Raw genomic sequence first — 25,454 nt, forward strand, 5'->3', positions numbered from 1 at the left:
AGCAGTCTGGATTTTTCCCCTTCAAAACTCTAACATCACACATTTTAGTAGATTCCACCTCCTCTATGACATAGCTTGCATGGTTCTGAATAATTTGGTCCCACTTGCCTTTCCAATCTCATCTCTGACTGGTCTGTCTCTGCTGTGCTGAACTGATTTTCAGTGCTCAGATGCTCAGCGTACATAGTTGTTTCTGTCTCCTCCAAAATGTACACCTGCCGTACCTTCCACCTGGAACAGACTTGCCCCATTTCTTTTTTTTTTTAAGATTTTATTTAATTATTTGAGAGAGAGAGAGAGGAGAGAGAAAGAGTGCATGAGTGGGGGGGGGGGCAGAGGGAGAGGGAGAAACAGGCTCCCTACCGAGCAGGGAGCCTGACATGGGGCTTGATCCCAGGATCCTGGCGTCATGACCCAAGCCTAAGGCAGATGCTTAACTGACTGAGCCACCCAGGCACCCTGCCCCTTTTCTTTTTTTAAACTAACTCCTTCATACCTTGTAAGTCCCCATGTACAAGTCTTGAACTTTCAATTCTCCCAAAGTCAGGTTAGGTGACTCTTCTAGAGCTCTTAGCACACTTCTTTATCCGAGCATCCTTTCCTCTTCCTAGCTTGCCTTCTACTATAAGCTCTACGATAAAGCCCCCGGAAGCAGGGACCATCTTTATCCTAGGCACCTTTGTATTCCAGTACCAACACAGTAATTGGTATAAAATACATGCTCAATGAATGAGGGAATATAAATGTTAAAAGTATCATCGAAAGAATATAAATTTCGAATCAGAATATGCAATTAGGATTTTACTAAACAAAGACTTATCAAGTCCCTCCAATATCAAAGAGAATTGAAGATTATCTAAAACTCTTGAGAAGAGTTTATCAACATTAGAATCATGAACAGAGAGCAGTTAATAGAGGTAGATTTCACATCTGTCCCTTGTGGGCTTCTTTTCCAGAGTTCAGTATCCAGATTCTCTGAGCCACATTTTGGGATCACGCAATCATTCCATCCTCCTGAATTTTCATAAATTACTGGATTCATAACCTACTCCATACTTGAGAAGATGGGGATTGGAATAAGGTAAGCGTTAGCTTCTCTGTTTTTCAATTCTTCGATTCTCCTCTCTGGAGCCTTCATCAAGAGGCGTGACTGGCTTCCATTCTAGTCTTGGTGGCCTCACAATGTTTGAATATCCTATGCATATGAAGAAATGTTGTGAAGGAATTATGTCCTTTCAAATATTTTTGTTTGTTTGTTTCATGACTATTTACATTCTTCATATTGCTCTATCAATTTTTTCTTAATGTGATGCCACATACAGAAAAGCGTGGGCTTTGAAAAATCAACTTGCCCCCCACTCCAGGACACCTTTCGGTCCAGATGCACACTAAGAATGTAGGACATGAGCAATGCAATTAAATTTCAAAAACAACTCTGTGTTAGCCATACTGTCTATGGACCACCCCCATTCCGTCCCACTTCGTTAGCCCCGTACCTGCTTTAGCTTTTCATTAAAAAACCTTAGTATTATTTATTTTTAAAAATTTGTTGTCTGTCTCCTCTACTAGAATGTAAGCTTGCCAAGGGCAGGGATTTTGTTTTATTCACCACTATATACTCAGCACATGAAATAGTAACTGATACATGGTAGACACTCAATAAATATTTGTTGATGGAATGAATGATGTCTTTTTAAAAAATTTCTTAAGAGGCTGATGCACACCCAGGTCTCTAGGGATCTAATGCAGGTCTGGTTTGCAGCCCCATCCCCCTTAACACTTCTACTGATGACTAAGATAGTACATTGATGGCGTGATAAATTGATAGATGACACGCCAACTGGAAAGGATAACAAATGAACTGGATGATACAGTCAGGATCTCCCCCTGCCCCCTGACTGAATCCTGACAAAATGTAATAATGAATCACACCAAACAATATAAAGTTTAATAGGGACAAGTGTAAAGGACTCAAGGATCCAAAATTCAATTGTACAAGTACAGATTGGGGGCGAGATGTCTTAAAATTGCTCACGTAGGAAGATTTAGAGTCTCCTGTAGATTGTTTGTAAATGATGAGTCAACACAGTGTGATAAACTTCAAAAAAATCAATCTTTTCCTATATTGATAGAAATCTAGTGTTCAAGTTGGAAAGTAGTTCTCTAGTACTCACTTGTGACCAGGCCACGTTTGTTCTATGTTATGAATCCTGATCTTCAACCTGTAAGAAAGATGTTGATAAACAAAAAATTATTCAAGGAGGGTAAAAAAGGATGAGGGATCTGGTAAACAGTGTCACATAAAAATGATTAAAGAATTTAAGATCGTGTGTGGGTATGTGAGGATGGGGATGATAGCTAACATATGTAGCTACCTTCCAAAGTTAGAGAGGCGATTCTGCAGAGGAGAGATGAGATTTCTTCTGAGTAATCCCAAGTGACAGATGGAGAACCCCTGAGTAGAAGACGTAAACATGTATATTTCAACCCAACAAGTAGCCTTGCCCACCAATCAAGTAGATAACAGTTAGTAGTAAGTTCCCTGACCCTGATGGTATTCAAGCAGAATCCAGGCATTCCTGCCCCATTTGCTGGCTATATCTGTGATGGAAGTTCAAACACTGGGGTGAGGGGTCAAGTTCATCACAATAGCAAACACATATTGAGTGCCTACTCTAGGGCAGGTACCATCATCTGTGATTAATGTGGATTGTTATGTTTAAAATTCATATCAATCCTCCCAGTTCTGTCTTACAGACGAGAAGAGTGAGGCTCAGAGGGGTTAAGCCACTTGCCCAAGGTCCTACACCTTGTACAAAGCAGAGAAAGGACTTGAACTTAAGCAGTCACATCTCTGACCTTAATTATTATTATGTAAATTATTATTCTATTCTATCCCACTTCCAGAAAACCATTCTTTCCCACCCTGACGTTCTATCACTCTAATGAAGTAATCAAACCAGGGAGCTTATTATCTCCAGTAGTAAATGATTCTCTAGTAAATAGTTTCTTTCAATACAGTATGCAGGGACTAAATTCTCCTGGGCATTTGTCACTTGTAGTGCACCATATGGAGCCCAGCATAGGACCTGGCACACAATAAGTGCTCAATGATGATTTTTTTTTTAAGCAAAAAGAATAAGTGAATGTAACCGTACAAGATCGGCTGCCTTCGAAATGACAAAATCTCAATATATTGCGCCAGAGGATAAACAAGAGAATTTCTGGGTGGTCTACTGAGGACACTTGGCAAAAAGGGGTAATCCCTCATTTCTAGCAAAAGCCTTGAGAATTCCTGCTCAGTTTGGACAATATTCATTTCAACAAATATTTATTGAGTGCCTGTCCTGTGCTAGGTGTGACCAACATGCTGAGGGGCCAGAGGTGAATCAGAGGATGTACTGTTAGTGGGGGAGATGGACAGGTAAGCAAATTCTTACAATGCAGTGTGACAAGTGCTGTCTCAGGAATGTGTGTGTGCGTGCGTTTCGAGTATTACAGAAGCACAGAATTAATTCTACTTGGTTGAAAGAGTTGCCTGATACTTGATTACATTTTAAAAATGACTGCCATGTACTTTATGAGTTTATTTGGTCTTCATAAAAACTACGTGAGGTTGCTTTTTGTACAGAAGATGAAATAAAGTTGCATAGAGGTTAGGTGAGTTCCCCCAAGGTCATGCAGCTGGTAAGAATAATGGCTGGCATTTAGTGTGTGCTTAGGATACCTGAGGCTCTGTTTTAGGCCCTATTAAGACATTTTTAAAAAATATTTATTTATTCCTTTTGGGGGGGAGGGGCAGAGTGAGAGAGAGAATCTGAAGCAGACTCCACGCTGAGCGCAGGGTCTGATGTGGGGCTTATCTCAGGACCCTGAGATCACGACCCGAGCCAAAACCAAGAGTGGGACGCTTAACCAACCGAGCCACCCAGGCACTGCGGCCCTGTTAAGACATTTCATCCTCACGACTGCTCTCTGGGGCTCCTATTGATAACACCATAATTTTACAAATGAGAAAACTGAGGCACAAGATGTAAACAACTTGCCTAGAGTCACATAGCTAGAAAGTGGAAAATGAGGATTTGCATCTCTGCGTTCTGGTTTTAGCAGGCACACGCTTACCCACTGAGCTAAATTACCTTCAACTGGTTCCCTAAAGAGCTGGCACTCACCTGGGGCCTGACCCCAGGTTCAGCTTTCTTTCAAGGGACCTTGCCCTTTAGCAATATTGCATCTAAATGAAAAGAAGTGGTGTGTGCCTGGATGTAAGGAGAGGTCATGTAGGTTGGGCATCCACAGGAGTGTTTTGGGAGCGCTGTGGTAAAATCTAGAATTAGCATTACTTGTGTACACAGAGTTTTTCAGGGTGGCCAAAATTTGGCTTGTTGTTCTCCAGGTCAGCCTTCTGAGCTCTAGGGACTATGATTTGTTACTCATAGGAACTAGCCACCATCACTTAGCCTGCAGCCTTTTTAAAATCGAGTTTAAATTTTTTAAAAGAAGACGACAGGACGTAAAACATTAAGAATGAAGCAAGTTAAATTCAATACCTTATAAATAAGCAAGAATGGAGTTACAGAAAAGGAGAAATGAAGCACATAATTGCTTAAATTGTCCAAGCCTTTTCTCTATAATAAAAATTCTTGGATTGAAAAATAGTTCAATCCAATATTATTGTGCTTTAATAATTAAGTTGAGTTGGCTCTGTGGCAAATCTGAGAAAGAATTGGTTATTAAAATGAATGAAGTAGATTACCCTTCCCTCAATAATTACTACTTTAGCTAATGTGGATATGACCCATGCAGTTGAATCGACTGCATTTTGTAAGACATGTATCTCCCATAATTTTTAGAGATTTGATAATTTTTAAAGGAGCTGCAGGCTGGGATTTCTGTGGTAGGCGGAGGGGCGGAAAGGGTCAATGTGCATTCATTCCTTCAAAGCAGATGGGATTGGGGGTTTTGCTTGGTTTTTAGTGTTTTGTTTTGTCCTTTATGGAGACCTGGTAGATTCACTGATTATCTTGGCCTTTGTGTTTATGGATTTCTATTTTCTTGGCTTCAGGTCCTTGGAAACATTTGTTTTGATGATGGCAGGAGGGTTAGTCATGTTTTATTTTTGTTGTTCCTATTTATTTTTAAGATCCTTTCGTTCAAGGCAACTTACAAGGTATTGTGTAACCTGTCTCCACAAGTAAAATACTCTCAGTAGTAACTTCTAATACAACCTTAGAGGGATAGTTAATAATTTGATGCCTGGTTCACATCCGTCAGAATGATACTGTAGTATTAGTAGCTAGAACAAGGGTGTGCTTTGAAAAAATAATGTTTGAAATTCATACTTGAATTTAGCATTTAAACTTGAAATTTCAAGTTTTGTAGATCAATTAATTTTGAGTTATCGAGCAAATTCTTATAAACTTATTTTCCTTAGCACCACTGGGTCAATAAAAGTTGGAAAATTCTTTTCTCACACATTCCATTCTTTAACTAAGCCTGAAGGTAAATTGCTTTTAGAAACCACATCCCAAATAAACAGTTTTTCAGAAAGTTATGAGTAAATGAACAGAGTGGGCTCTACTGGCATTTGGGATGTACGTGTAATTAGAACTCTCAGTATTTCAAACATATAATTTACGAACGTTGAGGTTTTTAATTCTTAACTTTGAGTCCACTGGGATAAAACAAGTGACCCTTGCTGGAACTATGTCAAGAATCAACTTTCTCAGGTTGACCTTTGGTTTGTTGGTCACCAAACATCAAAAGCTGTTGGTTCCCAGGCTTAAAGATGTCTGAACTTACTAAAGTTTGTTAAAAGATCAAGGCAGAAAGCTAGCTGGGCTTTGTGGCTGTGCAGAACAGAGCACCTCCTCTCTTCTCCTTGATGCCTTCCTCGTTGGTTTGTCCATGAGAGATGCTCCATCTCAACGGGCTCCGTCTTTGCTGTGCTATGAAGCACGCTCACCTCTTGCACTCCTTCCACTGTGTGGGGGAGGCGGAGAGCCCTGTTTTTACAATGAGACAGATGAATATCCTCCTTTGAACTGACCTGACATACTTTCTAGTACAAGGCTCCATACTAGGCACCAAAGACGGCTACAAATGCTCTCAATCACCAGTGTTCATAACTTAAAACTGGTAACACAGGATTTGCAATGCACTTGATTACTGTGTGACCCGAGCGAGAAACGTAACCTCTCTCCAGAATAACTATTTCACAAGGTTATTATAGCAAATAATTGAGATTATATGTGAAAATACTTAGCACAAGGCGGGGCACATAGTTGCAAGTGTAGATTGAATTTATGAGAAGCATATAATCATCCATGGAACCTCAAATGGACAAATGGACCCCAATCGACATTATCTGCCCCTAGCCATTTGCTAAATCAGAAAGTTTCACTTCCAAATGACTAACCACATCTACCAATGACTTTGCTTTAAAGTCTACATTTAGAACAAAATGTTACTCTAATGATACTCTGTTAATATATTTCGGAGAGAATCTGACTGTGGTTTCTTTAGGAGAAAATCACATGTGAACAAAAAGAAGAAGAAATACTAGATATCTTTATTTCAAAATAAATGAAGGGTTACTTATCTGATTACAGATCATTCAGATGATATAATTATTAGATATCCATATGTAATTACAAAACATGCTTGTTTTTATAAGTTGGTTTGAAACAATTTTACTGATCTCAAAGAACTAATTTCCTCCTAATCTAATGGCAAAACTTGCAGTACACCGTATTAACTATTAATATGCTAAAATTACCCATTAACTATCTTTTTCTTTAATTGCATCTACTATCACGGTCCTACATTTATTTCAGCAATACGAAAGGAGTGATTTCAACTGCTTGCTCTCTGCATCACTAGATTTCTCTCTTGTTCTCTCTACTTCACTAGAAAGTAGGAGAGAGAAGCATTCCTCCCACCCACTTACCTATGAAAAAAAAGGATTCTCCGAGGCTGCCAGCAACTAACACTGTAGTAAAATTACAAGAAAATTTTGTTAAAACCTTTTCTCATGTGCAAGGTATTTGACTGAAACCTGAGGTGCTAGATTTCAGACAAAGGTGACTTTGGAGGAGAAAGTTGGTGCCAAAGTGGATCAGTTGTTTTTGTGTTATGTAAGGAGGAGGAAAAAAAAAATGAGCTGTTTATTCCTAAGTCATAAATTTAAGATTATCCTATTATACCAAATGACAGAACAAACCTCAAAACTTAGGGTTATGTTTTCATGAACGATTATCTGTAACCTCTCAAAACTACATATAATTAAATATTAAATAATTTGCTTTGCCCAGTTATACTTAAAATATACAAAGTTATTTTATTCACTGTGTCAGCAGTGAATTCTAGTTGAACTGTGAAAATGGTACTGTTAAACAAAAGATTTTTCTTTTTAAATAGCTTTGTCCTGATTATAAAGAATATATGTGCAGTATAAAAATTATAGAATATACAGTAAAAGCAAGAAAATATAAATCACCAAATCACCCATAATCCTATCATCTAGAGGTAACCGCCATTAATATTTTGTTGTATTTCTTTATAATGGATGTGTATACACACACCTCCCAAAATACGCATTATATATAAATGCATATTAATGCTTTATTATAGAAAATTTAAAACATAAACAAAAGTAGGCAGAAAGCATAATGAACCCCATGTACTCATCGACCCATCAATACCTTCTTTCTCTTCCCTACTCATTTTATTTTAAAGCAAATATCAGAAATTACATCGTCTTTTTTGTGCGTGTTTGTTTTTGGTTTTTTAAAGATTTATTTATTTATTTTAGAGGGATGGGGTAGAGGGAGAGAGAGAATCTCAAGCAGTCTTGTGGAGGCTGAGTGAGGAGATCATGACCCTGAGTTGAAATCAAGAGTCGAACGCCCAACCCATGAGCCACCCAGGTGCCCCTGTTTTTGTTTTTGTTTTGTTTTTTGGGGGGGGGGGACAGAAAGAGGGAGAGGGAGAGAATTTTAAGCAGGCTCCATGCCCAGTGTGGAGCCTGATGTGGGGCTCAATCTTACAACCCTGATATCATGACCTGAACCGAAATCAAGAGTCCAGTGCTTAACTGACTGAGCCACCCAGGCACCCCAGATACTGTATCATCTTAACCATATATTTTCTAACTTGTATCTTTGAAAGATAAAGACTTTAAAAAAATAACCATTATCACATCTAAACTAATTAACAATAATATTTTAATAATATAAAGTATTCAGTGTTCAAATTTCCAGTTGTCTCATAAATGTTATAATTTATTTTCATAGTTTGTTTGAAGCAGGATCCAAATAAAGTTCCCATACTGAGACTGGTTGATATGTCTGCTAAATCTCTTTAAAGACATATGGGTTTCCACTCTAATTTTTTTTTCCTTGCAACTTATTTGTTGAAGAAACCAAGCTGTTTGTTGAAGAAACCAAGCTGTAGAACTAACTGCCCACAGCTTGGATTTCTCACGTTGCATCCCCATAGTGTAGTTTAACATCTCTTCTGTCCTGTGCATTTCCTACAACCATCTGCAGGCTTTATCCGATTCTGTTTTTTGTTTTTCTGTGGTTTCGATGTTTGGTTTTTTTTCAAGACTGCTTCCTTAGTAGTGATGTGTTTTGACATTGGGAGGTACATAGTGTGTAATAATCTCTTCTTTTATGTTACCTAGACTCATTAGTTTATTAAGAATTATGACATAGAATTAAATTTAAATAAAATAAAATTTTAACAAAAGAATTACAAAATAGTAATATTCTATTCCTATTATTCCTTGAGTTGATTTTCTGGCATGTGCCAATGGTGGTCAAATAGCTGTTTTGTTATTTTGCTTTTATTGTTGTTGTTTTCGACTATCATTTGAACTCATTAATTGAAAACATGTTCAATGCGTTTCAATACATCTTAATTAATTATCCTATTAATGCTTAAATTATCCCTATTTGGCCTCTTCAGATTAGCTCCTGACTTCTTTTGACATGACCCTAGTAGTCTTGCATAGTGTCCTTGTTATTTGGTATAAGGTGGTCTAGGTTCATCTTATATAGTTGCATGCAGTAAAAATCTATTTTTTTACATCTATTTATATTTAAGACTTGAATATGTATAATATAATACCAAACCATAGGACAGAAGCTATTTATAATGGCAAAGACTGGAAACAACCCAAATGTCCATTAATAGAGAACTGGTTGAACAAAGTTTGGTGCATCCACACAATGGCATTCTGTGCAGTTATAAAATTGAATTAGGGATCTTTACATATACGTATATGGATTGATCTCTGGGATACATTTTAAATAGATAGCAAGAGGGAGAAAAGCGAACCTACCATTTATGTAAGAATGGATATAAACATATATTTGCATACATAGATACACATATATACATATGTATATGCATATATGTGTGTATATATTTGCTTGCATGAAAGAATACAGTGGAAGGATAAACCTCACAAAATAATAGTTACCCGTAAAAGGGGGAAAGGAATGAAGTAGAAGGGATGGTGATAGAAACTAGACTTGTTTACCTTGTTTTGTAGATTTGACTTCGGAATCACGTAAATATTTTACATAATTATAAAAATACTAATTTTTAAAAATCCAATTCCTAATTTTTTTTAAAAAGCTAATTTTGTATCCAACTGGTGGCACACAGAGAAATTATTTTGAATAACTTTAAAACACAGTAATTTGACTACATATCCCTAACGGGATGTTTCCTAGGAACAAAAAGAACTGCAAAAACATTTTTTAAACCATTTTTGGTAATCATATGGTTGGTGATAGTATCAATATCGCTGTTCTGGGTAATATGGGATAAGCAAATATTAATCATGGGATCTTCCAATTCTATCATGTTCGATGTCCTTGAGAATCAGGATTCACAGCATGGGAGGAAGGAAATCGAGATGTAAAAAAGAGGTTAGGTAAAAACCCTGTAGTTCTGAATTTGAATTAGAAGTTAGTGATATAAGGGGCACCTGGCTGGCTCAGTCAGTAGAACATGTGGCTCTTGATTCTGGGGTCATGAGTTCAAGCCCCACGTTGGGCATAGGGATTACGTAAAAAAAATTTTTTTTTAATGTATGTATTTACATATATTTCTTAGCTCCTCTGTTCACTGAAAAGACCTAGAATTAGTGATTAAGCCAGGAGCAATGAGCTCTGTTGGTATCTATATTAGATCTGGCCGAGGCAGGAAAAAACTCTACACACATATACATATATATCATAAATTCATATATTCATGTATAGATATATTTTATGTATGTGTGACATCAGTTATTTAGCTATTCTTCTATTTCTGGACATTTAGATTGTTTCCAGTTCTTCACAGTTATATACGATACTGCAACAAAGCATTTGTGCACGCCTTATTTTTTTAGTACAAATTCCTGTAAGTGGAATTACCCGGCCAGAGGGTAGGAACATATTTAAGCTCTTGATTAGTATTGTCAAATCACCTCTAGAAAGGTTATACCAGGTTACACACCAAGTGGCAGTGCAGGAGAGTGACTGCTTCATCCCATTAATAGTTATTGACGTTTTAGACATTTATATTGACATGTTTCTGCCAATATGATCTAAGTCAGGTAGAGTCACTCCTTTCTTTTTGTTTTTTCCTCTTTGATTTTCTTAGAAAGGGACTTTAAACATTAAGAAAACCACATGGAAAAATTACACTGCTGTAACATTTTTGTGAATTAACAACTGTGTATCAACAATGACTAGAATGGTCATATCAAACTATGTGTATTACTAATTAATGTGTGAGCTTGTTAACACTTCAGTTGCAAACAAACATATCATGAATGTATTGATATTAATTTTTATAGCTTTTCGGTAATTTGGTAGCGACTTTTTGAAATTCCTGGGGTTCTTAATTATAACCCTACCTTTGCAGAACTCATTATATATGTGGAACTATTTCTCAGACATAGTTTACAAAGTTAACTAACTTTGCAAGCACTTCTTACATGTACCTTCTATATGCAATTCCATATGAATATCTTGAAACAAAAAAAGGAGATTATAGATAAAAATCATATTCGGTTAAAGCTAGAGGGATCTTAAAGATCATCTATATGGTCTAGCTTCTTTATTTTATACCTTGAGAAACCAAAACAAAGGGCACTGCATAACCCTCCTGAGGTTATACAGCTAATTTGTGACAGTATGAGATAAAAATCCCAATCTGATTCAATATTATGTCCTCTCAGTGTAACTTCCTAGTATGAGCAAAACTTGAAGGCAATATGTAAAAAATAAAAATAACTGTTGTGTTAAGGAAATGAGATTTAGAGTATTTTCCTTTGAAATTCTATTGTTATGCTACCTTTTCGATTAAAAAAAAACCTATGGAAAATAGATCAACAACCACATTATAAAAATCAGGTAAAAGATCACTTCTGTCATTTAAAAGCTAGAAATAAATTATCCTAATACAGATATATAGCAATCAAAATAGATAGCATCTGAATGATATAAACACACATACATTCTACATACACACACATACATATACTATTGCCAAGACTTTATTGACATTATCTCATTGAATTCTAACAATAATCTCAAGCACAGAGAGGTTGTGTGACTTGTTATGTGACACTTGTCATGAGCGTCACTTAGGATTTGAACCAAGGCAGTCCTAGACACAGTGGATTGTTCAAAGTTTCAAGCCTTGATGGTCAGTTTCATTGCCATGGAGGGTTACTATGATTGTCTGACTCTCCCGAGCTCTCTCCCTACAGGGTCAAAGGTTCCACTTTAGAAATCCATTCATTTGAATAATTAATGATGGAATTCCTCAAAGCAAAAATTTTAAGGACAGTGCTTCTAAACCCCTCATCTCCCATTTGCTAACTATGTGACTTTCCATTCCTTGTCAATAACATAGTTTTTTGGAGGATTAAATAAGATAAATTGTATCCATTTTTTTAGCAGAATACCTGACACACAATAAATATTCAATAAACAATCACTGCTATCATCGGTATCATTGTCATCATCAATATTATTAATATCATTATCAACAGCATCACCATTATTATTTCTTTCCAATTAATCCCTTTTTAAATTCAAAAAGTTGTGGAAGGAGTAGTACATTATCCAAGGGGCTGAAGACTCATCAGTTGTTTTTCTCCTGACAGGAGAGAGCATAGAGGTAGTAAAGAGAGATATTGAAAAGAGCAATGAGGAGACCCCAAAGGCAGCTCGGAGTAGAGTTTTACCCCAAATTAGTTGGGATATGTTTCCAGAACAGTTTATTTGAAGTCCAGTGCTCTTTGGTTTTTATCGGGTTTCCCGAGGACCTATTAGGGAATGAGGAAGGGCACTGTTCTCAGGCCATGGACACAGACCATCTAGTCTCTGCCCAAGGAATCCCATACACCACGGCCACCTGCCTGTCCATGCCACAGTGGTGGAAGTGGGCAAACAACCCTCAGCAAATGCTCTGTTTACTGTGCCTGGAAACAGGCCTTTTGCCATGGAAAAATTTCTCATTGTACCCATAGGTACAGGACAGACATTGCACAATATGAATGATCTTATTAAGACTTCTCGAGAAACTGTGTACATGCTGTGCTTCAAGACTAGGGCTGCGTGCCATCTCTAGGCATCATTCCACTTTTTATGCATGGACAACGTCTAAAGGGGAGACTGCAGGAACATCCTCTAGAATCCTCGTCTGATCACAGATGCCTGAAGTCTAGCTGCTTTCTGCTTCTGTCTTCTCCCTCTGGTCCATGCATACCATTTAATTTCCAGTATTTTATTTCACACATTTTGTTGTTATGAAATGAACATAAGTACCTGGTAAAAGATGAAATGGTGCAAAGGGGTATTCAGTGAAAGGGACAATTACTCCTATCCTGATCCCGAGGGCCCCTGTCCAGAAGTAACTATCATCTGTTCTCCCTTTCTGAAAACATGGTGGAGACCCTCCTCTGTGGCAACCCCTGCTCTGGGTAGCAAACTCTGCCTTCTGGTAGGAGTTGAAGGGGCACAAAGAAGATACATAAGCAAATTATCATTTTGTATATCAGAACATAATTCATGTGACAGACAGAAACAAGCAAGGGAGGTGGAGACAGAGATGAGGGCCACTGAGGGGATGTTTAAACACAGCACTGAAGGAAGATCGACTCGGTGCTATTTGTGGGGAAAGAGCCTTCCAGACAGAGAGAAAGCACGTTCAAGCACGTTTGGCATGCTGTGGGGACAGGGTTTTAAGTACATTTTTACAATTTTTATTTATAAAACACTTACAAATTATCAACCACACAGGCATTCTTCTGAGTACTTTATATATGTGAACTCTCTTAATGCTCGCAACAAGCCCGGGCACTCTTATCATCCCGCTGCAAACGCAACGTGAGGCACAGAAGAGTTAGGAATGTTGCCCAAAATCACAAATCAGTGCATAGTCAGACCAAGACTTTCACAGAGGTTGTATGGCTCCAAAGCCTGTGCTTTAAGTGCTGCCCCCACTACACAGTAGGGCAGGTGTCACTGGAGAACTGGGGGGCAAAATGGGAGCCATGAAAGAACCTGGAACACAGGAACCAGTACACTCTTCCAGAAAGTTCTGACACACGTCCATGCGTTTATGTTTACGTATACGCATATACGCCTGTGTATCCTTTAGGCTTGTGTCCTCTTAGTTAACATGCTTAATGGTAAAGTGTAAAACAATTTTAATTAATGGGAAGGAAAGAAAGATTTGATATTATGTACGCTTTAGTTAAAGATGATATCCCATCAAATAATACTTTGGGCATGAGTGATTTCTTCTATTTTAAAGTCTTACAAATACTTCTCTATTCTGAGGTTCTGGCATACTTGTTTGTTTGATCAATGCTTTCCAAGATACCAAATCGACTTTTTTTTTTTTTTTTAACAATTCAGTGGTTTTTTATATAGTCACCATGTTGTACAACCATTGCCAGTATCTCATTCCAGAACTTTCCTATCACTCCAGAAAGAAACTCCATACCTATTAGCAGTCACTCTCCATTCTCCCCTCCCCACAACCCCTGAAAATCACTAATCTGTTTTCTGTCTCTATGCATTTTCCCACTGTGGACATTTCAGATAAATGGAATCATGTAATATGTGGCCTTCTTTTATTTAGCACCGTGTTTTCAGGATCCATTCATGCATGTGGTATGCATCAGGCCTTCATTCTTTTCTATGGCTGAATAATATTTCATTGTGTGCATATACTACATTTTGTTTACTTATTCATCAGTTGATGGACGTTTGGCTTGTCTCCACTTCTTGCCCTTTTTGAATAATGCTGCTATGTACATTTGTGTACAAGTTTTTGTGTGAATACATGTTTCATAATTCTCTTGGGTATACCAGTGGAATTGCTGGGTTATATGGTAACTATGTTTAACTTACCAAATCAACTTTGAACACAATATATTGCATACCACCTCGCTACTCGTAAGGGAAAAAATATAAGAGCGGATGGTTGCATTAGCAAATGTCCTGTCTTGTCCTATTTTTTTAAAGATTTTATTAATTAATTTATTTATTTTATTAATTTATTTGAGAGATAGCAAGAGAGAGCATGAACGGGGAGGAGAGGGAGAAGCAGGCTCCCCAGTGAGCAGGGACCCCTAGCACAGGGCTCGATCCCAGGACCCTAGGATCATGACTTGAGCTGAAGGCAGATGCCTAACCGACTGAGCCACCCAGGCACCTCTGTCCTGTCCTATTTCTATGAGAAGGTAGCAGATGAGTGGTGGTACCTATTTCTTGGGGTTTAATGTGTCAGGACCTGAAAGTCATTGGCATTCACTGCATATATTCCCCATGCAGATCCCACTTATTGTGGCCCCCTCCATATAACAGGACAGAGAGTGACCATGAGGAAGTTGCCCTCGAAGTAAATGGAGAGCTCAGGCTTGAGTGGCCCAGCCTCTGAGGTACCCCTAATAGAACCATAGACGAGTCTGTCTGGAAAAGTGAAGGCTTTGATTACACTGTTCTCTAAGAATAATATAAATGATGAACATGGAAGCCCCAACTTCTTAGCATTTGCTACGTGCCTAGGAGAGTACTAAATGCTTAATACCCTTTTTCTAGACCTATCGTTTACTGGTAGCTACTTGAAATGTGGCTAGTTTGAGTTGAGATAAACCAAATGTGCAAAATACACATTAGATTTCAAAGACTTAGTACAAAAAAGAGAATGTAGAATGTCTCACTAATTTTTTTAACACGTTGAAATGATATTTTGGATATGTTAAGTAAAATACATTACTAAAATTAATTTCGCCTGTGTCTTTTCACTTTTCTTAATAGGACTACTAGAAAAATTTAAATTACATATGTAACTCCTATTTGCAGAGTCAAATTATATTTCTATCAGACAGCACTTATTCTAGACTATTCTTCACAGTAATTTGATTGGTTGGATGGTATTATCATCCTCACATTACGGGTGAGGAAACTGAGGTTTAGAGAGCTTAAGTAGGGGCGCCTGGGTAGCGCAGTCGTTAAAGCGTCTGCCTTTGGCTCAGGGCGTGATCCTGGCGTTATGGGATCGAGCCCCACATCAGGCTCCTCTGCTGGGAGCCTGCTTCTTCCTCTCCCACTCCCCCTGTTTGTGTTCCCTCTCTCGCTGGCTGTCTTTCTGTCACATAAATAAATAAAATCTTTAAAAAAAAAAAAGAGAGAGCTTAAGTAAACTGCCTGGTATCACACAGCTGTGGCTTCAGCACAACTCTGTCTCCAAGCCTGACTTCTTACCCATTGCTCTGTGCTGTCTTCCCATGGCCCAGAAATATAACCCCTGTGATACAGAAATGGTTATGATCATTAGCTATGGCAAAAAGCTGTCTTCATGTCTCCTTGTAGAGCGCAAGAAGGAATCTGTCCATGTCATTCTGTAATGTAGAGTTCAGGTTATAGCTGGGGGGAAATTGCTTATGGGAAAGTTTCTTAAATGCTAACTCTTTGTAGTGGCTTGGGCCTTACTCACCAAAGATAGGAGGTAGATGACACTATTTCAGAAGTTGCTTCCATTTCTCTGATCCCGTATTACAGTTCTCTTCCGAGTCCCAAGTCAGTCACTGCCGCAACACTCAGAGTGAGATGGAGTAGAGTGAGCTGAATTAGTGGCTTCCGTTTCATCCTTTCTCCCCTGTCAAACGTAAGGCTTTAATTTCATCCCATTTCATTTGAATGTGTGAAAACCTCAATAGGACGTTTTTCATAGCAATGCTGACCTCTTTCTTCTGAGTTGCAATGGAGAGAAGGCAGCAAAACTATTTAGGAGAGAAAGAGTCATTCTATTTCCTTTTTTCCTCCCTTCTACCATAAACCATTCTCTAAAACATGTGTCTTAATTCAGTCAAGTCTGCTTTTCCCCAAGGTATCAGCGTTCATCACTCAAAAAGAATTCTCATATGTGCATATTAATGCTCTCTATTTCTCTATTTTAAATACTGTAACTTAATTTTATGCTCACTTTACATATACTTATGTATAACATGTATGGGAGTATAATTTACTTATTTAACTTCAAATACCAAAGGGGAAGCCCAGCTGAGAACACTAGTTCCTTGAGCTATTTTTCCGTGATGGGGAGGATTGGGATAATTGGGAATCGTACTTGGCCACAGGGTCTCATCCCAAATGTTTAAGCCCTCTCATATTCGTAAGGGGCTAGAAATGTTGCTTTCAGCTGTTAAACCAAATCACATCCCCTTTATTTCTTTTCTCCCCCAGACCACAAAAAGAAACATGGCAACTTGGCTCCTAAAAGATTAAGCACAGCTCAAAAATCAAACTCTAAGAAGCTAAACAACTTCTAAACATGTATGTGCCATGTTTTATAATTTTTCTTTTTAAAGTCAAAGTCAATTTTTTTGAAGATTTTATGTTGAAGTAATTTCTATAACCAATGTGGGGCTCAAACGTACAACCCCAAGATCAAGAGTCTCATGTTCTATCAACTAAGCCAGCTGCCTAGGCACCCCCAAAGTTAAAGTTTTAGTGCCCCTAAATTAGGTTCACTTTAACTTAAATGGCTGCATGGGAGATAAACTCCACTATTTGGTTTTGTTTAGTCATCCTTAAAATTCCTTAGCATTTTCAAATGTACTTCAGATGAGATGACAATGAACCGCAGAGAGAAGAAATCAGAAACAATGGTATCAGAACGGTGCGTAAGAATCAGATGACCTGAATCCTAGTTCTGTTTCAACAACAAATTAGCAACAAAGCCTCGGGGAATCCAAATTCCACAAACATTATTGGGTACTTACTATCTTCAAGGCATTGTAGTACGTTCTCTAGGAAACACAAACATAAACAGGACAGTGGAGCCTCAAGGAACTTATCACCAAGTAGGAAGGAAGGCATACTCACAAAACTCTGCTATAATATGGTACAGAACATGTGGGTAATGAAGTAGAGTTTATGGGAGCAAAGAAAGAAGCATAATTCCAGCCAGGAAGATTGGGAATGACTTCGTGAAGAAGGTGACATTTGAGTGATCCTAGAAGTATGGGTAGGATTTCTGGGTAGGGCTGGAGGGGAAGGGGAGACAACGTAAGCAAAGGTGTATGGTAAGAGAGTGCACAGCTGCTTTGGGAAACTTGTTAGACAGGAAGGCACAGTGAATTCTGAATAATAATGGGAGATAAGTTCTGACTGCTCGATTAGAATCAGGTGTGGTTGAGCTTGAATTCCATTCTGAAGAATTTAGACTTTATTAGAGGAGGGGACAGCAAAGATAAAGGGTGGACCCATGAATGATCAGCTTTGCTAGCATGATTGTTGTGGCAGCACTGAGTGGTAGAAGTGGTGAGCAGAAAAATAAAAGGTAAGGAGATCAGTTAGATCGTGGTAGGGTTTAGACAATGGAAATGGATAAAGAAGGCAAATGCAAGAGACATTTCCTACGGAGAATTGACAGGGCTTGGTGACAACTGGTTTTGAGATGCAAAAGATGACTGGAGTTTTGAGCATTGATGAATCAGAGGATGGAGATGCTAAGAATGTAGGAGGTTTGCTGAGAAAGAGGCTGAGTTTGGTTTTGAGCATATTTCATCTATTCTGAACATATTGGCTAATCATATGAAACACAAATCAATTTCTGACTCCCCTCTTTCCGAAACCCTTCACTGCCTCCCCATCGCACTCAAGATAAAAGAAAGTCCTTACAATGGCTGATAAAGCCTTACCTGTTCTGGCTGCCCACTTTCCCCTTGATCTCTCTTCCCACACACCCCTCTTCTCAGCATCAAGAGCCACACTGGCCCTCTTGCTACTCCTCCAGGACTGCCCAACATACATCTGCCTTAGGGCCTTTCTTGGTGCTTTCTCTGCCTGAAAGCACCTTTCCACAGATGATTCTTATACCTTGCTCTCTCTCTTCCTTCAGCTCCTACTTAAATGCCATCTTTTTAGCAAAACCTTTCCTGATCACCCCATATAAAATAGTAACCTATCAACCCTCCCTTATCACTTTCCCTCTCCCCAATTTGCTGTTCTCCACCTGATATACTCTGTATTTACTTGTTTATTATCACACCCTGGAAACTGAAACTGAAAAAATAAGTAATAATGTAATAGTCCAATGTTTTCAAGGGTACAATGAGGTTTGTTACTCTCACACATCATTCTTGGGACTATACATTGATATAATCCCTTTGAAAAGCAATTTGGCAGTGTATATAAAAAGTCATAAAATGTTGATGTCCTGGAACATTTTATGTTTTGAAAATTCTGAAAATCAATTCTAAGAAGGTAATCTAAAATATGGAAGAGAAAATATACAGGGAAATGTGTATTGATGTGATATTTATAATATCAAGAAATTGGAAAGATTCTAAACATCTAACAATATAAGTAAATTACTATTCATTTATTTAATAATATATTATTCACTTGTTAAAAGGAGAGTCATGAAAACCTGGTTAGCAACAAGGAAAATGCTTATGAGACACTGTTTTATTTAAAAGCACAGAATCCACAATTGTATACAGTATGATTTCAGTTATCTTTAAATATGCATACAGAAAATCTAGGAGGAAATAGACTCAAATGCTGGTATTAAATGCATTAGGCTAATGGGATTCTAGGTGGCTTATTTTCTTTAAATCTTTCAGATTTGCTGTATTTGTTATATCCTTTCTGTAATGTGGTTATTTTATTTTTAAAGCAATAATTTTGGGGCACCTGGGTGGCGCAGTCGTTAAGCGTCTGCCTTCGGCTCAGGGCGTGATCCCGGCGTTCTGGGATCGAGCCCCACATCAGGCTCCTCCGCTGGAAGCCTGCTTCTTCCTCTCCCACTCCCCCTGCTTGTGTTCCCTCTCTCGCTGGCTGTCTCTCTGTCAAATAAATAAATAAAATCTTTAAATAAATAAATAAATAAATAAATAAAGCAATAATTTTTCTAACCATCAAAAGAAACTGCTGGGGGGTGCCTGGATGGCATAGTCAGTTAAGCATCCAACTCTTGATTTTAGCTCAGGTCATGATCTCAGGGTTGTGAGATGGAACCCCACATCGGGCTCCTCGCTGAGTATGGATCCTGCTTAAGATTCTGTCTCCCCTTCTGCCCCTCCCCCACCCCTTTCTCTTCCTCTCCAAAAAGAAAAAAGAAAGAAAGAACAAAACTGCTGCTACAGCTCAGTTTACCCTCTAGACTGCATCATTGGGTACCAATGGGAAGTGTGAATTTCCAGGCCAATGGATTCTGCCTTTAGGACTGAGGGTCACTGACGCTACAGCTCATTAGTCCCCCAAGTCTTAGCTCCCCCACCTCGTCATTCTTAACTTCTTCCTCTTCTCCGCTTGCCTGCATAATTTTAGGCTGTGTCCTCCTGTTTGTGATGGTCACAGGCACAAAACAGTGAAGGCTGAAAGAGCACAGCTTGCTCGTGCATCTTGACAGTATTTATATGCGTGCACGGCTAAGCTGCCTCATTCATGTCTCCTTTTACTTGTTCATTTTTTCTTATTTTAGCCACCCTTTCCGCTATGGGCTGACATTCAGGATTTCCCACTTGTTCTTCTTCACCGTGCTTATCATCATCTGATATATTATATATTTACTTGTTTATCATCACAGTTTAGAAACTGAAGCAGTTAAAAAGAAAAAAAAGGGGGCGCTGTGGCTCAGTCAGTTAAGCATCTGCCTTCAGCTCAGGTCATAATCTCAGGGTCCTGGGATTGACCCCTGCATTGGGCTCCCTGCTCAGCGGAGAGCCTGCTTCTCCCTCTGCCTCTGCCTCTTCCCCTGCCTGTGCTCTCTCTGTGTCAGATAAATGGGTGAAATCTTAATAAATAAATAAATAAATAAATAAATAAATAAATAAATAAGGAAATGACTCAATGTCTACCTCCTGGCCATTAAGCTCTTTCTGTATATTACCTCACTTTATCCTCTCAAGCCAGCAAAATAAGTGTTAGTCGCATTTAGGGATGAGGAAACCAGGGCCTCGAGAGGTTAGACAATTGGCCCAAGTTCACTTACCTAAGAGGTTACCAAATTGAAATTTAAACCCTTCTCTTTCTGACCTCAAATCCTATGCCCTTAGCCTGTACATGGATGAACACACATTAATTATTCAGATAGCCTCCGTTGATTTATTATATAGACATTGCCCAGGTGAAACAAACAATTGAATAACTGAATAATTCAACCTGAAACTCTCAGTCGACTGGTGCTGAGTGTCTTTGTGTCAGAAGTAACTGGCTCATTGCTTCAGATTTTTTCTGCATATGTCCCCTATATGGACTCAATAACAGGGTGGGCCTCAATAATGATTTGAGACTAAAACCAGGGATCTGAAGTGTTTTAACTATGTTGGTTATCTGCAGTAATCTTGGCATTTAGTTATTAACTAAAATAATTTTATCTGTGTTGATTAATGACCTCTGTTGAAAGATTCAGAAGCTCTCCTCTGAAACCAACAGCAACTTTTTTGATAAAACAAATTAATTATTAAATATTATGTTAGGTCCTTTCAATCGGTTATTTGGACATAAGAATTGAAATTATTAACAGAAGACATATAGGATGTCAAAAGGAATGTAAAATCCAGTCATGACTAATACCATTTCAGAGGAAATTTCTAACAAAAAGAGATTTTTCCATTTAATAATCCATTTATTTCAAGCATCACTTTAATAAAGATTCTAAGCAAACTCTTTGTGATGAGACTGAAGGAACTGAATAGAATTTTCCAGGAAATATCGCTCATAATGTTCACCATTATAACAGCTCAACAGTGTTCTTTCTTGTCTGCCTTCTTTGGCTGAAGTCCCTTGTAGAAAAACCTTTCAGCTCCTGACACAGACGTGCGTAATCATCCTCATCATACCTAACATTTTTGAGTACTTACTGTGAGTCAGATTTTGCTACATACTGCACTTGATTATCTGGTTTTAATGCTCAGAAGCCAATAGGGTAGGCTTTATTGTAATACTCATTTTATAGATAGATAAAGAAACGGAGGCATAGAAGTATTTAGTGACTTACTCAAGAGTCAGCATTTAAAATGAAACACAAGATATGTTATATTGGTTGTTTTGCCTTCTCTATGATCTGAGAAAATATCATTTTTTAAAAGAAACACCAAGTTTGACTTTACAGCTTTTATGTTAAAAGGGAAAGTGAACAGCTTTTTGAATTGCTGTGGCTGTTATGCCAGTGATTAATTCCACTGGAGAAGTGGTTCCATGAGAGCTGAAATTTTAGATCTAAAAGTCTGAGAGTGCGTTTTCCTTGGACCGTCTGTGTGTTCCTCACGACCCTTTGCTCCATCAGCCTGCACTGTAAACTACCCTTTCACTGTAAGAATGTTTTTCTCTCTGAGGGCTTTTAACTGGTGGAGCTGTCCTTGGTCTGAGAAGTCCCAGAAGTTTTGCCTGGGGTCTCTGACCTGTCCCAGAGTTGCTGCACTTCTCAGCTCATGTGTAGAAATCTGCCAACCCACTATGTCAAACAGATTGGGAGAACTCCTAGGGGAGGCCATGGAAATTCTAAAGGACGTCATTACAGTACATTTGTATGTTTCTCTCCATTTGAGCAGAGCTTTCCCACCTTAGATAAGGAAATGGAGAACCTGGAGTTCACTTACTCAGTAAACTAGTTTTGAATACATACTTTGTACTTAACACAGTTCTAAACACCACGGAAGATAATGATAAGCTTCTGCCCTCAAAGACTTTACATTCCAGTGATAAGACTCTCACACATCAGGAAGTTAAAGAACCCATCATCATAGAGATGGATCAGAAGCCAACAGAGTGCCATGGATATGAAGAATGAGAGGTTCAAGGCAGGGTAATAGAGATGGAAGGAGGATGCTAAAGCTATGAGGGGGTCCTCAGTTGAGAGAGGATATTTAATAGAGGCCTTGAAGAGGAGGAAGCTAGCCACAGAACAGAGTGTATGGTTCAATTCCACTTACTTAAAAAGGAAATAAACAAGAATTGTATTTACAATATTAAATCCAGAGAGAAAGAGTTGGAAGGGTAGCCAGCAAATTGGGAGGGGAGGAGTGCCATTGGCAGGTGGTGGGGAGTAGGGTGAAGGGCTAGAATCCATAGAGACTTTCACTTTTTACTGTATAGATACTTCTATATTGTTTGAATAGTTTTCCAAAGAGAATGTGGGGTTATGCACTACTCTGTGTGACTAAAAAATACAAAATTTACAAAAAGAATGAGTAAGAGTTGGGTTTATAGAGCAAAAAGAAGAAGATATTCCAGGCTAGAGGAACAACTTGAGTCAATGTCCAAAGGTGGAAATGTACAGGATATGTTTGGGGAAGAGTGAGGACATGAGTGGGACCAGCACAAAAAGGAATATAGTAGATGTGCAAATTGGGGCCAGTGGAGAAAGGCTATGAATGCAAGGCCTAGGAGCTTGAGCCTATCACCCTTGGCCAGAAGCCATAAAGAGTCTTAGAAGGATTTGGTTCAGAGTTGATCAATCTAGCTGCACAAGGATTCATTTATTAGTGCTCCTACTTGAAGACCCAGCAAAGTTAGATGATATGAATTCAAGTTTACCTATCTTGCACACCATGAAAGGCCATGGAAATGTCTCCTGTACTCACTGTAGTAAGAAAGGCTCTGACTTACGCAAACCTGTTGTTAGACTTTTCAGGAACCACAGAAGGATGGAAATGCTGTCAAATGCAATTGGGGAGCCTCCACATATACCTGATCCACAGTATTAATTTCACCATAAATCTTTGTGTAATATTTGACATCTATGATGAATAATTCAGATGTATGAGGGAGATTTCGATCCCTAGCATATGAGAAATGACTGAATCAAATGTGTAAAATTTGAGTAAAAATTACTTGATTTTAAAAATGAAATCAGATGTATTCTGTAATATGGTATTTGTTTTAGTTCATTTGTCTTTTCCTTAGGTGAATTGGTGAAGTCAATATTTTCTTTAACCTCCTGTTTATGATTATACAACTATTCAAACACTATATATGTACACATTATATTTTATTCACACACACACACACACACACACACACGCATTCATATAACCGACACAATGTAACAAAAATCTATAGCTACCTAGGAGTGGGAAAGTAACACTCCTACAAGCCAATCTTGAAGGAACATTAAATCTAATATGAGGAAAAATACTGTAGCTAGTTGAATCTTGAGTCATGCATTGTGACTCATTGTAAATGATTGGATTCTGAGTGAGATATTGACCAGCAAGTGGAAGAGAGACACAGCAGAGTCCCAGAATGATGATGCCAGTTAGGTTTGTAAAAAAGCGTGGTTGCTGCCTCCTGCAAATTGTCTTGTAACCAGAAGTCAAGTTTGAAGAAGAAACTGACAATTAAATTTCACTTTCACTTTTCACTTTTCTTCTTGTTCAAACTTTAAAGACTTTTAATCCCCATCTTTCCCCCCACAACCCCGCCCCACTCGATCTGTCCTTTTTCTGAGGCAGATGGAGTACTTAATAGGCATAACTGAGTTCCCTGCTTTGTGAAGGGAAGACAACAGGGGACAAGACGGATTCAAAAAAGCTTCACAAATTACGTGGAAAGATCGCTGGTTTCATATGTTGCATTTTCCTCAGAGCCCCTTCTCTGTTCTTCTTAATCCTTCTTTATCCTCTGAAATTATGTTGTGGCATGTCTTCCCATCACGAGGATGAGGGCAGCATGAGGCATCTGACCTCCGTGTGTTGGGAGAAGGCAGGAATGCAAGATGATCCTGCTGTGCCTTAGGTGATTAGGTGGACTCAAATTTTAGGAAGACAGTTTGGGGAATGATAAAAAAAAAAAATCCTTCAAAAAATATCTAGATCAGAAAAAAAATTCCTCTAATCATTTTAATATAGTTCTTAACACTGATTTCATCAATTCAATCTGGTAAATAAGTCCTACTATCTGCCAAGTTGAATAAAAAACCATTCATGTAGTCCTGATAGCATTGTGCTAATCAGCAGGATTACAGAAGTGCAGAATCTCCGCTTCTGGTACAGTTTGGACAGGGGAAGTCTGGTCTCTGCCTCTCCCCTCTCTGTTTCACTCTCTCTGTCTTCCTCCCTGATAAATGGGCGCCCTGTATGTATCTTCACTTGGGACTCAGTGCATTTGTTTAAATTGTATCTGAGTAAGTCTGAAACCCCACAGCTGGAGAAAAAACTTCTTCCTGAGTTTGATGTTCTTTAATACACAGAAAGATGGGGCCTCTGTGAATGACAACAGCTTATACAGATGCTGAGAAAGTATATTAATTTATGTGTGCAGAAGTGAGCAAGAAGGTCATTCTAAGCAGAAGGATGGGAGCCAATTTTGTAGTCACACAAAACTTTTTAAAGAGAGGAATGAATAGGACTGGTGAAGAACTGATACACGAAGATAATGCTGAGCAAAATTAGGAACAGCTAGAGAGTTAGGATAGACTTTGGCGAAAAAAATAATAACCACCTTGAATTTATCTATTTATACATCAATATGTTTGAGATGGATACATAAATATCACTCTGCTGATAATATTGCAGATCCCCCAAAGCAAAGGAACACATGCCCCATTCATTCCCTATTGACATCAGATAGTTTATCAAGTGTTTGTGACCTAAAATGAGTGGGGGAATCTTACTCTTTAGTTCATTTCTGCTTTTCCCCTAAGTTCAGGGATAAAACTTTAACGTTTTTATAGATAAATATTTTATTATGTTTAATTTTATTAAAAATATACAAACATATTGAATATTTATAATTTATAACATAATTTTATATGTTTATATATTTATAATTTACTTATATGAAATAATCTGTTTCTTTGAGGGGGGAGAGAGGGACTTTGAAACGGAGGGAGAGAGAATCTTAAGCAGGCTCCATGCCAGCTCAGAGCTGACGTGGGGCTCGATCTCACAACCCAGAGATCATGACCTGAACCGAAACCAA

At 38.3% G+C, this 25,454-nt stretch overlaps 1 protein-coding gene and 1 long non-coding RNA gene across 13 annotated transcripts in view; one reads left to right on the plus strand and one right to left on the minus strand.

The window, feature by feature from the left end:
• Nucleotides 1–25,454, plus strand: part of MKLN1 (muskelin 1) — a 339,272-nt gene that overhangs the window by 21,661 nt on the left and 292,157 nt on the right. For 10 of the 12 annotated variants that reach the window (XR_008956433.1, XR_008956436.1, XR_008956431.1 and 7 more), the window contains exon 2: nt 957–1,081. Coding sequence is in view for 4 of the 12 variants with exons in the window: in XM_044388340.3 (XP_044244275.1) it covers nt 1,065–1,081 (17 nt within the window). In the remaining 8 variants the exon portion in view is untranslated. Of the gene's footprint in view, nt 1–956; nt 1,082–3,356; nt 3,425–25,454 lie in introns of those variants that run through there. The other 2 variants (XM_048213121.2, XM_048213122.2) reach the window with 1 other exon arrangement.
• LOC130542114 (uncharacterized) overlaps nt 1,854–25,454 on the minus strand; it is a 34,445-nt gene continuing 10,844 nt past the window's right edge. Inside the window, exons 4-5 of the long non-coding RNA XR_008956444.1 lie at nt 16,018–16,179; nt 1,854–2,222 (exon numbers count right to left, since the gene is read on the minus strand). This is a non-coding gene — a long non-coding RNA (uncharacterized LOC130542114). The remainder of the gene's footprint in view (nt 2,223–16,017; nt 16,180–25,454) is intronic.

Source organism: Ursus arctos, unplaced genomic scaffold, assembly GCF_023065955.2.
Source record: "Ursus arctos isolate Adak ecotype North America unplaced genomic scaffold, UrsArc2.0 scaffold_3, whole genome shotgun sequence".
NCBI lineage: Eukaryota > Metazoa > Chordata > Mammalia > Carnivora > Ursidae > Ursus > Ursus arctos.